We start from the raw sequence: 13,793 nt of genomic DNA, 5'->3' as shown, positions 1-13,793 counted from the left end.
GTCCAGGGTGCTGACAGAAAACACACCAAACACCTCACAGAGAGCTTTCTATCTATAGTCATCAGCTCAGACTATGTTTTGGTTTTGATTCCTGCTCTATATCGACCAGATTACTCTGGCTTTTTTCAATACAAACAGAACTGTGATGAGTCTGCAACAAAGGTGGCTATTTTCAGAGGGCTATTGGAAAAACTATATGCTGGGAGACTATAAAGGGCATCTAAAGTGAGCTCTGATTGGATCACAGCCATATTGTTTCTGTGGGTATGGTCGGGTTTTTACAGCAAGCTGAGGTAAACCCCTGTGGCTCTTGATCTGTTGAATAGATGACTGTTATCTCTCACCTCTGTTTGTACCACTTGACTTAGAGGGGCATTATACTGTAGTTTGGCATACGTGTAATTATTACAAACAGTGTAATGGATGGGACTACTTCAACCTTTCATGGTATACCTAGTACAGAACTGTGTCTGGTCTTGTTTGTTTGATGTGAATTACACCACAGATCATGTTCCAACTGTGTTAATTGAATTTCTAAACAGACACATAAACTGATTTTTACCCACTTGGAGGCTTAATTAACTTGTGAGCCACACGTTGCTTATTTACACATCTAGCAGTCACAGAGCTGCATTAACATTCATTTGGAGTTGTGTGTCTGGCTTACTGGCAAATCTAGCTCAACATTTTGCTGTTTTTCCTCCTAGTTTCTAACTTTGTCTGTCGTTTGCTGCTGGGCCGCTGCCTGCTGTGTCTGAAAACGATTGATGACTGAGACTGAACCAAAACAGAAAGTTGCAGGCCGGAAAATTCTCAACAATGAGATAAAAGACACTTTAAACTGTGTGCAGCTGAGCCTGGTGATTACACTCAGTGGGTTCGTCCCTACGAGCGTCTCCTTTCACATACACACAGTCATTTGATCCATTGTTGATCTAAAAAAGTTGATTATAGCGGCTGTAACAGTGTTTATTATTTAGAAGTAGATAAAATGAAAAGCACGTATTGTGATCAGGATTTTTCTGGACGTATTTTTCGGTTTGTCAGTGGTTTGATCCAGTCTGTATTTGTGCTGCCACTCAGAGTGGAAAAATATTTATATTTTATCCATTGCTTGTCGCTATTTCAATTTCTCTGCTTGCTTGTCTGCTTAGGACTTTTATGCACTGTCCACGCACGCAGCATGCAGTATACAAGTCATAATTTCTATTTTTTTTTCTTTCCATATACTCCCCGATATCAAAGGTACCGACTGGGGGCACACAATCCCTTGCTGGGGAACTAAACTGGGCAACACAAAGTATAATTCAAACACAGTTGCAGTGTACACACTGTTAGTTTATTTGCCTGAAGCCAAAAATCTATTGGTGAATTTGTTTTTCTTTCTGCTGCATTGTTTCAAATGACTACAGTTGCTGTAACACTTTGTTTTTATTATTATACGATTTGTTCTTCCCCTCAGCTTCATATCTATCCTCTTCTCCACTGCTGCACCACCTCATTAAAGTTTCATCTAAGCCTGTCTATTCTTCCAGTCGAACTTCAGACAACGAAAGAACGCTGCAAAACAAACAAGAGAAGCTTCATATCCTTGTGAATCACCTGGGCATGGTGAATACTTTGTGTTGTAATACAAAAATTACCACATTACTACATTTGTTCTCCCCTGACAATGATTTAATATCATTTTGAAAAGCCAAAAAATACAGGATGTAGTAGGGACTTTGCCAAACGTCAGGGTTTGATGAATTAACTTTATTGCAGCGATGTGATTTTGTTTGCAGTAACCAGTCTCACTCAACCCATCAGGAGCTTTTATCCAACCACAGAGACAGCTGGGTGGAGAGGGAGCCTGAAAGAAAGAGGAAGCCCATCCTGTTGTTCTATATATATACCCCCAATCCCAATAGTGGCTGTGCTTCTATGCTGCAGCCTGCCAGCCAGCGCAAAAGCCCAGCAGTCCAGCTCGATAAGGAGCCTCTTTGTCTGGCTCTATAGCTCCCAACAGGGGTTCAGTCGATGCTGTATAACACAGAGGGTTCAAAACACTAGAGCACACTGTTACTTTACAGGCCAGAGGTGAAACATTTGCACTTGTTCTACATGTTGTGAAACTGCGATGAAGAAGGAAGAAAGATACTTGCATCACTGTGTTTGCTGTAATGATACACTACCTCCTGTGAGGCTGGAAGAGTGAAGGGAGTCTCAGTGATACTGTGATTGCGCTCTTCTTTCCTTGTTTTCATGAAGACTCACTGTAGAGACCTGGCAGGAAGTGTTTGCGGTAAAGGGAAACTGCAGATGGGTGCTGAGCGAGAAAGCAACTGATATGTTATGGTGTGTTCGTCTCACTGTTGAAGAGTATGTCACGTTCATTTTAGTTCCCACAGACTCCCGAGATCCACCTGGTGGGACTCAGAGGGCACACTTTAACCCACTATCCAATACTGGTGCTCAGTCACCACTTTAAAATGCACAACACCAGCTTTTATGTTGACTTCCCTCCAGGCTCCCATTTTGTTTCCTTCATTTCATTTCAGTCTGAAAAAATGATTATTGCATAGCCAGCTACGTACTTCATCACTATGAACATTTGGTCACCTGGTCTTTTTCATCACACTTATTATTGTCATGTAGCAATGCAGTAGAATTAAAGCAGAAGTGAGTGATATATTTGTGTTAATATAAGTCTTAAATAGTTATATCTTCCGACAGCAATCACTTACATAGAGTGTTTGGACTGAAACACGGGTCTGTCAGTCCCTCTGCTCTGCTCTGAGCCGAAAAGAAAACATTTATCGTATCCTACAGTTTTTATCCAATGAGGAGAGAGAACGGCATGCAGGGCTGTGTGTGCAGCCAAGGAACGCCGTGAATGTGGTGACGTAGCAACGAGGACTGTTATGGTGCGTTCAAGGAAACTCGTATTTTTCCGACCGTGAAGTGGTACCAGTTCGATCTGGTACGAGTTCACCGGTCGGAAGTTACGAGTGGCCGTTATAGTGACTTTCACCGGTAAAACAGGTCGGAAAAACACGAGTGGGTTGCCTGGAACGCTACAAAGTCGTAAGTTGTGACTTGAAGCTGTAATTTACGATTTCAAAAGCCTGCCTGGAACGCAGCATTAGCGAAAACGACCGGATCACTCACTTCTGCTTTAAAATGCCAGGAAATGAACTAATACTTGTATGTATTTATACATTACACATAACATAACCTTCCACATAATTTACCCATCATTAATGATAAATGTGACTTCTTTTTTTGCATTCCTCAGTGTAATGGACCTGTGTATCACTTGGTTAAAACATGAAATAAATTCATAAATTCTTAATAAATGTATTTTTTGACCCCTTGCAGGCCGTCACATGAAGTAGTAAACACAAAGCTGATGTGGCAAAATTTTGAGAAATGGGGCAACATTATCATGAGAATAGCGTTTGGCTCGAAACGCTCCACTTTGTTTCCAGCTGGTGTCTAATTTTGTCTTTTTGTTTTATGGGGCTGGGCAGGTAGGATTAGGATACAATGGTTTTTATCAGAAACAAACATCCGTCTGCAGGAAATGACACTGATGGAACCAAAATAGTAGAGTCATAAAAATCTAAACAATGAGAAAAAAAGATGGTTAAATTGCTCCATAGAGTCCAGTGTAACTGTCAGATCATTCACTGTGGATCCATCACTACAAGTTACACTTTTGACATTACCCATAGTCATTTGATCCTTCGTTTATAATCTTGACTTAATGCAGCTTTAAAGTTCACTATGTTACAAGACCAACCAACACACTTAAACTCCTTTACAGTCTATTCATCATTTCTCTCCTGCAAACAGAAATAGATTGCAGAAAGAAGAGTAGAAAAGTCACTTATAAATGAATGTCACAGTAATACTCCTTCAATCGATCTTTTCTAAAAACAGAAACAAATCTCCTGTTTTCTAATTCTCTTTTTTCTCCTTCCATTTGTTTTTTTTTCTTACAAATCCCACCACAGGGTCTGCTGTTGCAGAACACCTGAAGCAAGCATGAAAAGTGTCTCGCTCTGGTGCACTTCAGCAGAGCAGATGTTTGTTGTCAGAGGAGCTTGTGCATGTGTATTCGTCTTTAAAGGGGCACTTCACTGGCTTAACAGAGCAGGTGCAGTTTAATAGCCAACTGTTTGAAAACAGTTGTGTGGTATTCTCTACAGCTTCTTGTAGAAAATGATCCTAATGATGTTGTATGTTGTCAGCGTGGGAATAGAGATGGCAAAGGCTGCTTTTTTGTGTGTTTTTATGTGGGAAATGTAGGATCCAGTGTTTTTGAAGCCTGACCTAACACTAGATAGAGACTGCGTTGGTATACTTGTGTAATTTTCACCATGTATTTTTAATCCACTCCATGTAAGTGCACCACTAAATTGATGGAGTAGACTCCCCCTTTGAAGACAGTTTGACAGTTTGAAATATGAAGCAGTAGCTGCTCGTGAGTGGACAGAACTGGACTTTAGGCTACAGTGACAACCTGAAATACTTCAAGAGACACAAAGTGGTCTCTCAGAACTACCACTTCTCATCTCTTCTCATCCCGTTCTCTGTGGTTTCCTTTTTAGCAGCCCTTTGTTCCCCTGTCTTTTCACCCTCTGCTAGGAAAAGCTGACCAGACTAGACTGAACAGTCACGTGTACGAGTGTGCGGATGCCTTATGTGAGTGGGTATGTAATGTAGGGTGTTTGTCCCCAGCGGCATGCAAGGACGGGACAACTACGCAGAGTGTGTTCTGAGCTGTGAAGTGGGTGTCTGTCAGGATAACAACAACACTGTGGGATGTATGATAAGGGCACATATACACACACCAGCATAGGCTGTGTTCCTCACCCACAAAACTCTGACTCCAGCCCCCCTCAGGCACTGCCATGAGAAGCTCACTGCTCTTCCTATAAATAAAACACTCGCAAATTGCTCAGATACACATAGACAGATACACACACACATGCCACAACACATGACAAATGTCAACTTTAGCCATTAATCACAAGGACTTTCGTGACAGAAATCTTATTTTGAATATTCGCTGCTCTATTCTGCTTTTTTTCTGTCTCACTCAACAAATAATGTATCACAGAGTTTCCCTCAGACACTACAGCAAGGAGGCAGGCCTGGCTCTGCTGATTGATGGCAGTGTGAGATGTGGCAAGGTGTCAGTTGGGGACGCACATTTTTCCCTGACTCAAACACAAGACAGCAGAGTGCACGCACGCACACACGCACACACACAAATCAGAAACCTTTAAGACTTAATCCATCACACCAGAACTGACAGACTGATGTGAAAAGAGAGAAAAGAGAACCCCAGGGGACAAAATAACTGAAAATAAATAAAATATAGAAAAGCCACATGGAGACACATGCAAACTCACTCAGGAGCCCAAATACACACACACACACACACACATTTAAAAGACTCAGGCGGTCAAAAGCTGGCTGTGTACCCCTCTGAGACTGGACCCAGGTGAATCCAAGTGATGCTGGCACACAACTCTTCACAATGGCCCAGATAAACAAAGAAAACACACATACACACACACTATGGTCCAGCACAGGGCTTATATAATGTATTTTCCACTAACATGGTAACTGCACACTCATCTTCCCTGGGGTGAACTCTGCTCAGCTGGAGCAGACATGAATGCTGGGAGATGTTGAAGAGAGGAGAGGAGAGGAGGGGGCTTGAGAGGAGCACTGACCAGCCTCCTCAAGACCAGCAGGTCTAACGGAAGGGCAGGAGGCAATAACAAGGTCACGACAGGAAGTGCACACACACACACATGTAAACAACCACTGAGGCACGAGCTTCTAGCCATGTGAATAGACGTTCAATCAATTCTATTCTTGTTCTTGTATTCACAAGGCTGAGATTGTGTGCAGAGATGACCTGTGTCCTCTTTACACATCATGTTTCCAAGGTCATCTGCTGTGTCATCACAACCCGCTGGCCTCCAGCACATGAGATTCAACATCTCTCACTCTCTCTTTCCGTGTACAACCGTTTCATATTTCTCCACACAGAGAGCGGCTCAGGATCACGTATCACATTAGTGTAGCTCGGCACTGGAGCTCCATGTTTACTGATCTATCACTTCCTCTATTATACCACTCCCTTATCTCAGGCAGAGGGGCTGAGAGGGAGTGAGTGTGAAGGAAGAGAGAGAAGGATGGTTTGTTGACCTCACCTTTAAAACATCTCTGAGCTCATGTGAAGTTGTTTATGATCTAAAAGCTTGAGGAACATAATCAGAGATCTAACTAAGTCCGTGACTCCAATGCCACATCAAATTGTATCTTTAAACCAGCTGGTAAAATCTAAAATATATGAGAGGAGTTGTAAATGTGAAGGTTTGTGTTTAAAGCAGAAGTAAGCGATCCGGTCATTTTGGCTAATGCTGCGTTCCAGGCAGGCTTTTGAAACCGTAAATTACAGCTTCAAGTCACGACTTACGACTTTGTAGCGTTCCAGGCAACCCACTCGTGTTTTTCTTACCTGTGAAAGTCACTATAACGGCCACTCGTAACTTCCGACCTGTGAAGTCGTACCAGATCGAACTGGTACGACTTCACAGGTCGGAAAAACACAAGTTACGGGTTGCCTTGAACGCACCGTAACTTCTTGTCAGCCGATGGAGTTAACGTCACCACATTCAGGTGCATCCCTTGGCTGCACACACAGCCCTGCATGCCGTTCTCTCTCCTCATTGGATAAAACTTGTAGGATACGAGAAAAGTTTTCTCCTCGGCTCAGAGCAGAGCAGAGGGACTGAGAGACCCGTGTTTCGGTCCAAACACTCTATGTAAGTGATTGCTGTCGGAAGATATAACTATTTAAGACTTATATTAACACAAAAATATCGCTTACTTCTGCTTTAACCTTGGAAACGGTGCTTTGACAAAATTCAAACACCACATAGTAGTTTTTTTTCCCCAGAGTTTTCAAACACATCTTGTAGGTCTTCTCCAGTTGACAGTAATACTTTTGAAGACTATTTTACATTATACTTTGCTTATGAAGTTAATTCCATGTCATAATAACAATATGTCACTATTAGGCCTACTCTCTACAGAACAGACCATTTTCTTTATTGACTCACTTTTGATTTAAAGGAATTCAAATTTTTGGATGTAGATTATTCAGTTATTTTTCACATTTTGTTAAATACATTTTACCTTCTGAAATGTCAAGTCTTTAAAGTAGTAGTTTGCTACCTTGTCTTTTACAAATGCAACAACTCTTGCACCCTTTAAGTCATACAAGATACAAAATCTGCATCATTACATTGAAATAAGACATATAGATCCTTCATAAAAGTTTTTATTCTCTTCTTTTTGTAGTCATATTCATTTGTTATTTATATTCAGAGTCAGTGAGTGAGTGTCTTGACACCACTCATGCTTCTGCCTGCCTCCGCCATACTGAATATATAGACTATACATACAGGTCAGCTGTGAAGGGCCCTGGCTATGACCACATACTGCTCATCCGTACATTGTAGACTACGACACCATCTTCCAGCCTGTGCCAGAGGGCAGAGCATACACAGGAAGGAGGGCAACCATGCAAAGCTAAATAATGCAGAGGCTCAGTCTCCACATTATGACCTAGTAAATGGTTGGTTATACAAACACGCAGACCCTCTTAGGCTGCCCCGTCTGACAGCACAATCTGTAGGATGAATTGACCAGCTCTTGTGAACTCATTTATTGCTGTCACGACCTGGGTCAGTTGTTCTCTCAGCACTCTCAGCATTTTAACTTCTATAACTCCAGGGAATGAACTCTGTCTGGACTGGGTGTGTTAGGGGGGAAAGGGTTTTGGCATTTTGAGGAAATTCCTTCCTCTGAGTTGAGTGCATTCCAGTCTGATATTGTTGATAAGGTAGGCTATTGCTGTACATGTTGTCTTGAGGATAACTAACTAAAGTGTTATATGAAGGAGTAAGGGGCAATGAAGATAGGCTATTGTCATGTAACTCCACAAACTGAATGTGTCTCTCATGCTGTAGGCCTGGGTGTTGACAGCTTTAGCTTTAAGACAGCACAGTGAGTGCTACTCTCCACAGACAAACAATCACACACATCTCATGTTTTGCATCAGGAACCTTCACATCTGCCCCATATCCAGATTTAAGAATGACTCCAACTTCATGCACTGAGGTAAATCTGCAGTATGGGCTATGTGGCCCCACTACTGGCCAGTCTAACTTCTGCACACATGTAGGCTACACTGTATGTGTCAGGGACAGATTAAGCAGCCCCACAAACATTCGTGTCACACATTCAAAGTAAGCAACCCCCTCGGCGTCCCACCCTACCTTCGGTGTGGCAAGTGGAGGACAGGATGGTGCTCGGAGGGCGGAAGAGGTACGGGAGATAACGGGAAAAACATTTCATCTTCTTCTGCGATGCTTGCCGACGGGTGAAAAGCGTTGCGTTGCGGGCTCCACATCCGCACTGCCACCGCGACAGACAGCCACAGAAGAACCAGGGGGGTGCGGGAAAGGGAAAGGAGGCTCTGTCCGCGGCGCAGGGGGCTATGACAGCATCACTTTTCGCAGGCAGACAGCGCAGGGATGCAGGCAGTCAGTCAGTCAGTCAGGCAGCAGCAGCAGCAGCAGCAGCAGGGCTCCGGTGGTAAACTGCGCTCCGCCCGGGGAGCAAACAGCGCACGGTGTCAGTGCGCCTCCGCTGTGTGTCGGCGGTTCCCTCAGTGGACGTAGTTGAGTGAGTGAGAGCAGGACAGGGGGTCGCCTGCCTCTGTCCGCTCAGATGGGAGGTCTATGTGTGCGTGGTCTGCCAGTGTAGACAGCCCTCTGGGGTTTGTTTGGTCAGCTTGCTGGAGTGAAAAGAGCAATCACATAGCTAATGATTAAAGTGACCCACCGTTACGATTAATTAGGAGGCTCCTACTGGTGCTTATTTTGGTTTGGTGATTCAACTTTGGCACAGTGATAGGCTAATAGGAGCCTCGGCCTACGTGTTCCTCCAGAGGTGAAAAGTACTAGCCTATAAACATCTACACTGTGTGATAAACACAGGCCAAAACTTGATGAATCATAGAGAAAACTTGATTTCAGCTGCTGAGCAGGTTATTGACTAATTGGGTTTGGCGCCATCTTTTGGTCATAGTAGGCTATAGGTTCATATGAGCAGCAAACGAGAGTTAAAACGCTGCAAAAATCAAACCAGTAATGGGCCTAATACATGTGAAGATTGTTTGTAGATTGTTAGTCTAATTAGGAGCAACAACAACAAAAGCAAACAAAATAAAACTTTGTTTTTATGTAATATGGTCATAAAAAGTCCAGATGAACAATAAAACTGTATCCCACACACTGAATTCAAGTGTTAGACCTATACGCACCTGTGTTTGTTGTTAATACGACAAAATATAGCCCTAAGTGGCCGTGTTTCGTGTTTATTCCGGTTTATTCGTGTATTTTCATCCCGTTTATGTGGAGATCTCGCGAGACTTGAGTGTGAACTAATGCCAGCGGAAGTAGAACCCAAGTCTCTTTTCCGCCGGCCATAGAGGAGCTAAGGTTAGGGTAAGAATCGCTGCCATAAATTTCACCAAAGTTATCACCATCCATCCTCCTTTTAATGTCACTGTGAATCCGTATAAAAGCCTAAACACGTCTTAAACCTTCTCACAATCAAAATACGACCAATAGTGACTCCAAGTTGGTGATAGATTAGTAAATAAAACCTCTCACTGTTGCGTCCCCCTGCTCGGTTCAGTAGCATCCGCATGTCGGCTACGGCTTGCCGTGTGCTGCTGCTAGCGAGTAATACAACTATTAAGACTATTTGTCTATTCGTCTGGTTTCTCCACAGTATGTGGGGCTCTGGACACTTACTTTCGAGTTGGGCAAAACTGTCTTTCCGGCTCGTCTGTTGTATTATGCTAACACGTTAGCACCACTTAGTTAGCTTAGCATTCAGTCTTGAAGAAGCCAGCAGAAAAATGTGACAACTTGGAAGTTAAAAGTGTAGTGTTAATCGCGTTAAAAGTTGTTTTTATCATGATCGATTAGATAAACGAGTAATGTTTCACACTGGAGTTAATAGTAGTGTAACGTTATTTGTTAGCATTACATTTCAAAGCTTATTTGAATTGGCTTTTGATCTTGTCACATTTGCGCGTGTGATAACTCTAGTTTTCAGTGCAGCTTTTCTAACTTGACAATACGGTCGGTGGCGTTTGGTTAGTAACCTGTATGTTTTGTTTGTTTACAGCACCATGAAGCTGAATCCATTTGTAACCTCCTCCCGCCGCAAGAACCGCAAGAGGCATTTCAATGCCCCCTCACACATCAGGAGGAAGATCATGTCTTCTCCTCTGTCCAAGGAGCTTCGTCAGAAGTACAACGTGAGGTCCATGCCCATCCGCAAAGATGACGAAGTCCAGGTAATGCACCGAGGCTTATACAGTGTACAATGTGCAGGCTGCACATGCTGGACGTGTCTGACATGCCTGTGCTGTTTACAAACAGGTTGTCCGTGGACACTACAAGGGCCAGCAGATTGGCAAAGTGGTCCAGGTCTACAGGAAAAAGTACGTCATCTACATCGAGCGTGTGCAGAGAGAAAAGGCCAACGGAACCACAGTCCATGTCGGCATCCACCCCAGCAAGGTGAGACAATGTTTTACATGTGTGTATGTGAAATAAGTGGAAATGAGGTGTAAAAGTGAATCCAACCATGTTCAACAATGTGGGTAACATCAGGGAAGACAGTGAATACCAACCTGTGATCGAGCTCTGTGTACCTGTCATGATACACAGTGAGATGTTCTTGTGCTTTTTCTGTCATGTCTGAGGTGATGTGAAAATTGAGATTTGTCAGACCAAGTGAGGCACAATTTGAATTGTGAAATATAATTTCCCTTTAGAGAGCTATGCCTGTTTTCTTTTACTCTGCTCTCGTTTGTAGGATTTTTGAAATTGATGTAGAGCTGGGTGGGCAGCAATTACCTAGTGTGTCATCTCCAGCATTAGATTCAAAATGTCTGACACGTGTGTTTTATTTAAGTATCCATTACCATGTGATTGGTGTGTGATAACAGTATTCAGCTTTTGAGATTTTCATTCAACCTCACACTGACCATGGGCTGTAATTAACGATGTAGGTGAGTTGGACTGTTACATTACATTGGACAGTTTATAATTGTAGGTCCACCACATCAGCACTCAGCAAGGTCTCCAAGTTTCTTCAACACTGATGGATCAATCACCACTGGATGTTGACTAGTTATCTACAGACATCTGTTAGATTAAATAACCTAGACCTCCACTAGTTCACCACCAGTGTGTTGAGCTGATAACTGTTAGTGTGTATGTTATTTTTGACCAATATGAAGACTTTGAGAAATGAAGCCTCTTGTGGATTTGATGGTGACATAACATGTTGCAGATGTGCTGAACTCTGTTAGATTGAAGTGATTGTTTTTATAAATGCAATATGCTGATGAAGTAGGTGAGAGTAGAGAAACAGTTCATCCCTAGTGTTAGCCCCAAGCAGGTTTTAAATAAAGGGTATTTTAATACTACAGAGTAATGTAAAACTCAATGTAACCAGTTCAGGCTCAGATTTTATTATAAGGTGACAGTTAAAAGAACGTGTACTGTCACAAATTTCTTAGAATAGGTTTTAAAAGATCCTAGGATCCTTTGTGCTGTTTACATGTCTGTGCCAGACATGTCAGTGTCTTAATCTTGTAATGTTGAATTTTGTGTCACAGAAGGAAACTGATGTCTGTAGAGCTGGGTGGCATTTTCAAGGCATCTGGTGCTGTCTGCTCTACTGATAAATGTTTCTGAGGTGTTTGCTTATCTAAATGCACCAAAGAGGCAAACAAAGCTCATCAATTGAAAAAGGTGCTTTTAACAGACTTCTGTGTCACAGTATGAGAAGCTCAGTGTAAAATGTAAATTGAATGACTAAATTCACCTACTTGGACACATGAATAGGACGGGGACATTGTTAAAGTTAATAGTAGTGTCTTTGCTCTCCCTTATGTGGCAAGTCAGAGTTTCTGCTGTGAAAGAAGCCTGTTGGAGTCACGCTAGTACCTCTGACAATCCTATTGTTGAACTCACTGCAGCAAACCTGCCAGTCCTAAAGTTTGTCCTTCCAAGCTGCTGAGGCTTTTAATCCCACCATCACATTTTCTGGTATTAATATTTGGCTGCAGGTAAGCCATAAAGTGACAGTCACCTAGATGCGATTGATGTAAACTCTACGCAACAACATTTTGCTGTGCTCTCCCAGGTACACGTGAACTGACCAGTGCAAACTGTACCACTGGTGCTGCCAGTAGAGCATTTGGCTCTGCCATTGGGCCATTTTCACGTGTCTTAGCAGAAACATTGCAGCTCCATAGCGATAATGATGCTTGTCTCACTGTTGAGCAAGGTTTCACAACACATGGGGCTCTGGAAATGGCACCTGTGTGGGTGTATCGCATGTTTAGGCTGAGTCCTTTGTGGTGGCAACCTGGGTGACATCGAGACCCAGTCCTTTGCTGCATGAAGTTCTCCCTCTCCCCCAGCTTTCGTATTTTAAAGAGTCACTGTAGGGGGAAGGGAGGTTTTTAGAGTTTGATATGAGTGGGTTAAATTTTGTGATTGTTGGAGTGAAGCATTTTATGTAACGCAGGTTAGTGTCCATGACTCCCAGTGTTGAATTGTTGAAAGGAGGGATTCTTGGTTAACCTCGAGTTAACACACTTGGCTGTTTAAAAAGTAACATGAGGTCCCATTCAATTACGATCTGCTGAAGTCAGTGGTGTCAGGCATATTAGAGCTTTGTTGATGGCACATAATTGTTGTATTGGTTACGTTGCTTCAATTTTTTAAAATATTCACTTATTTGGCCCTGTAACCACTGTAAATGTACATTGGTGGTTAGTGCAGTCATTAGAAACGGGTTGGGGACAAGCCTGTGATAATGTTCGGAGGCACCCTTGTTTTTTACATATTGGTATCACTGAGATATTTGGCAACTTGTTCACTGACCCATTTTTTTCTGTTTGCAGGTGGTTATCACCAGGCTAAAGCTGGACAAGGACCGCAAGAAGATCCTGGAGCGCAAGGCCAAGTCTCGCGCCGATGGAAAGGAGAAGGGCAAATACAAGGAGGAAACCATTGAGAAGATGCAGGAGTAAAAATGATCTTTTGCTATCAATAAACTGTATAAATGGACTTCACTTTGTCTGTCTCATCTTTTAGCTGTGGAGCCTAAAGGATTTTGACTTGGCATTATTTCATGTGTGTACATTAATTAATTTCAAATGTGCAGACCATACACTTGAGGTAGTCTGACACAAAGTGTCAAACTGTATTCATATTTAAAGGTCTGTAAAGAACCGACAAGCATAGAGAATATTGAGCACCAAACTTGAATCCAATGCTGGATGTGAGAAACACACTTTGGACATAGATAACCTGTGTTCTTCTGGGTGTCTTCTGGTAAGTGCTGAAGAGTATGGGACCAAATATTATTTCTGTCCTGAACTTTGACAGATAAAGAGATGTCAAGGCTGAGTGGGATCCAGGTGTGTCTGACCATTGTTGTGAGGTCAGACACACCTGGATTAATCAGTTTGCCCAATAATGTAAGACAGGAAATATAGGAGCTGGCTTAAGTTCAGGAAGTAGTGGAGCTGTGCTGTGCATAAAGCATATTGCAGTAATATGCCACTGATGGATAAACGATCTTCCACACATTGGAGTGATCATCTCCGGCTTCAGTCATTA

At 42.7% G+C, this 13,793-nt stretch overlaps 2 protein-coding genes across 3 annotated transcripts in view; one reads left to right on the top strand and one right to left on the bottom strand.

Annotated features, from left to right (window-relative positions):
- Positions 1–8,482, bottom strand: part of LOC310993034 (serine/threonine-protein phosphatase 2A 55 kDa regulatory subunit B beta isoform) — a gene marked incomplete at both ends in the record, with an annotated part of 42,264 nt that extends 33,782 nt beyond the window's left edge. The window contains one exon of the mRNA XM_083981286.1: positions 8,349–8,482. Within this exon, the coding sequence (XP_083837412.1) occupies positions 8,349–8,427 (79 nt within the window). The remainder of the gene's footprint in view (positions 1–8,348) is intronic.
- Positions 8,483–9,541: 1,059 nt separating this feature from the next.
- Positions 9,542–13,238, top strand: rpl26 (ribosomal protein L26). 2 transcript variants are annotated; one of them, XM_083981288.1, is made up of 4 exons: positions 9,542–9,581; positions 10,273–10,444; positions 10,530–10,670; positions 13,073–13,238. In XM_083981288.1, exons 2-4 carry the CDS (start codon positions 10,277–10,279, stop codon positions 13,199–13,201), a joined length of 438 nt encoding a protein of 145 aa, XP_083837414.1. In that variant the 5' UTR covers positions 9,542–9,581; positions 10,273–10,276; the 3' UTR covers positions 13,202–13,238. The 2 variants fall into 2 exon arrangements, with proteins under 2 accessions (XP_083837414.1, XP_083837415.1); XM_083981289.1 differs by having other exon boundaries at positions 9,550–9,575.
- Positions 13,239–13,793: the final 555 nt, after the last annotated feature.

Source organism: Trachurus trachurus (assembly GCF_905171665.1).
Source record: "Trachurus trachurus genome assembly, chromosome: 10".
Classification (NCBI taxonomy): domain Eukaryota; kingdom Metazoa; phylum Chordata; class Actinopteri; order Carangiformes; family Carangidae; genus Trachurus; species Trachurus trachurus.
Note: the sequence above shows the minus strand (reverse complement) of the source record. Positions and strands in the feature narration are given on the sequence as shown.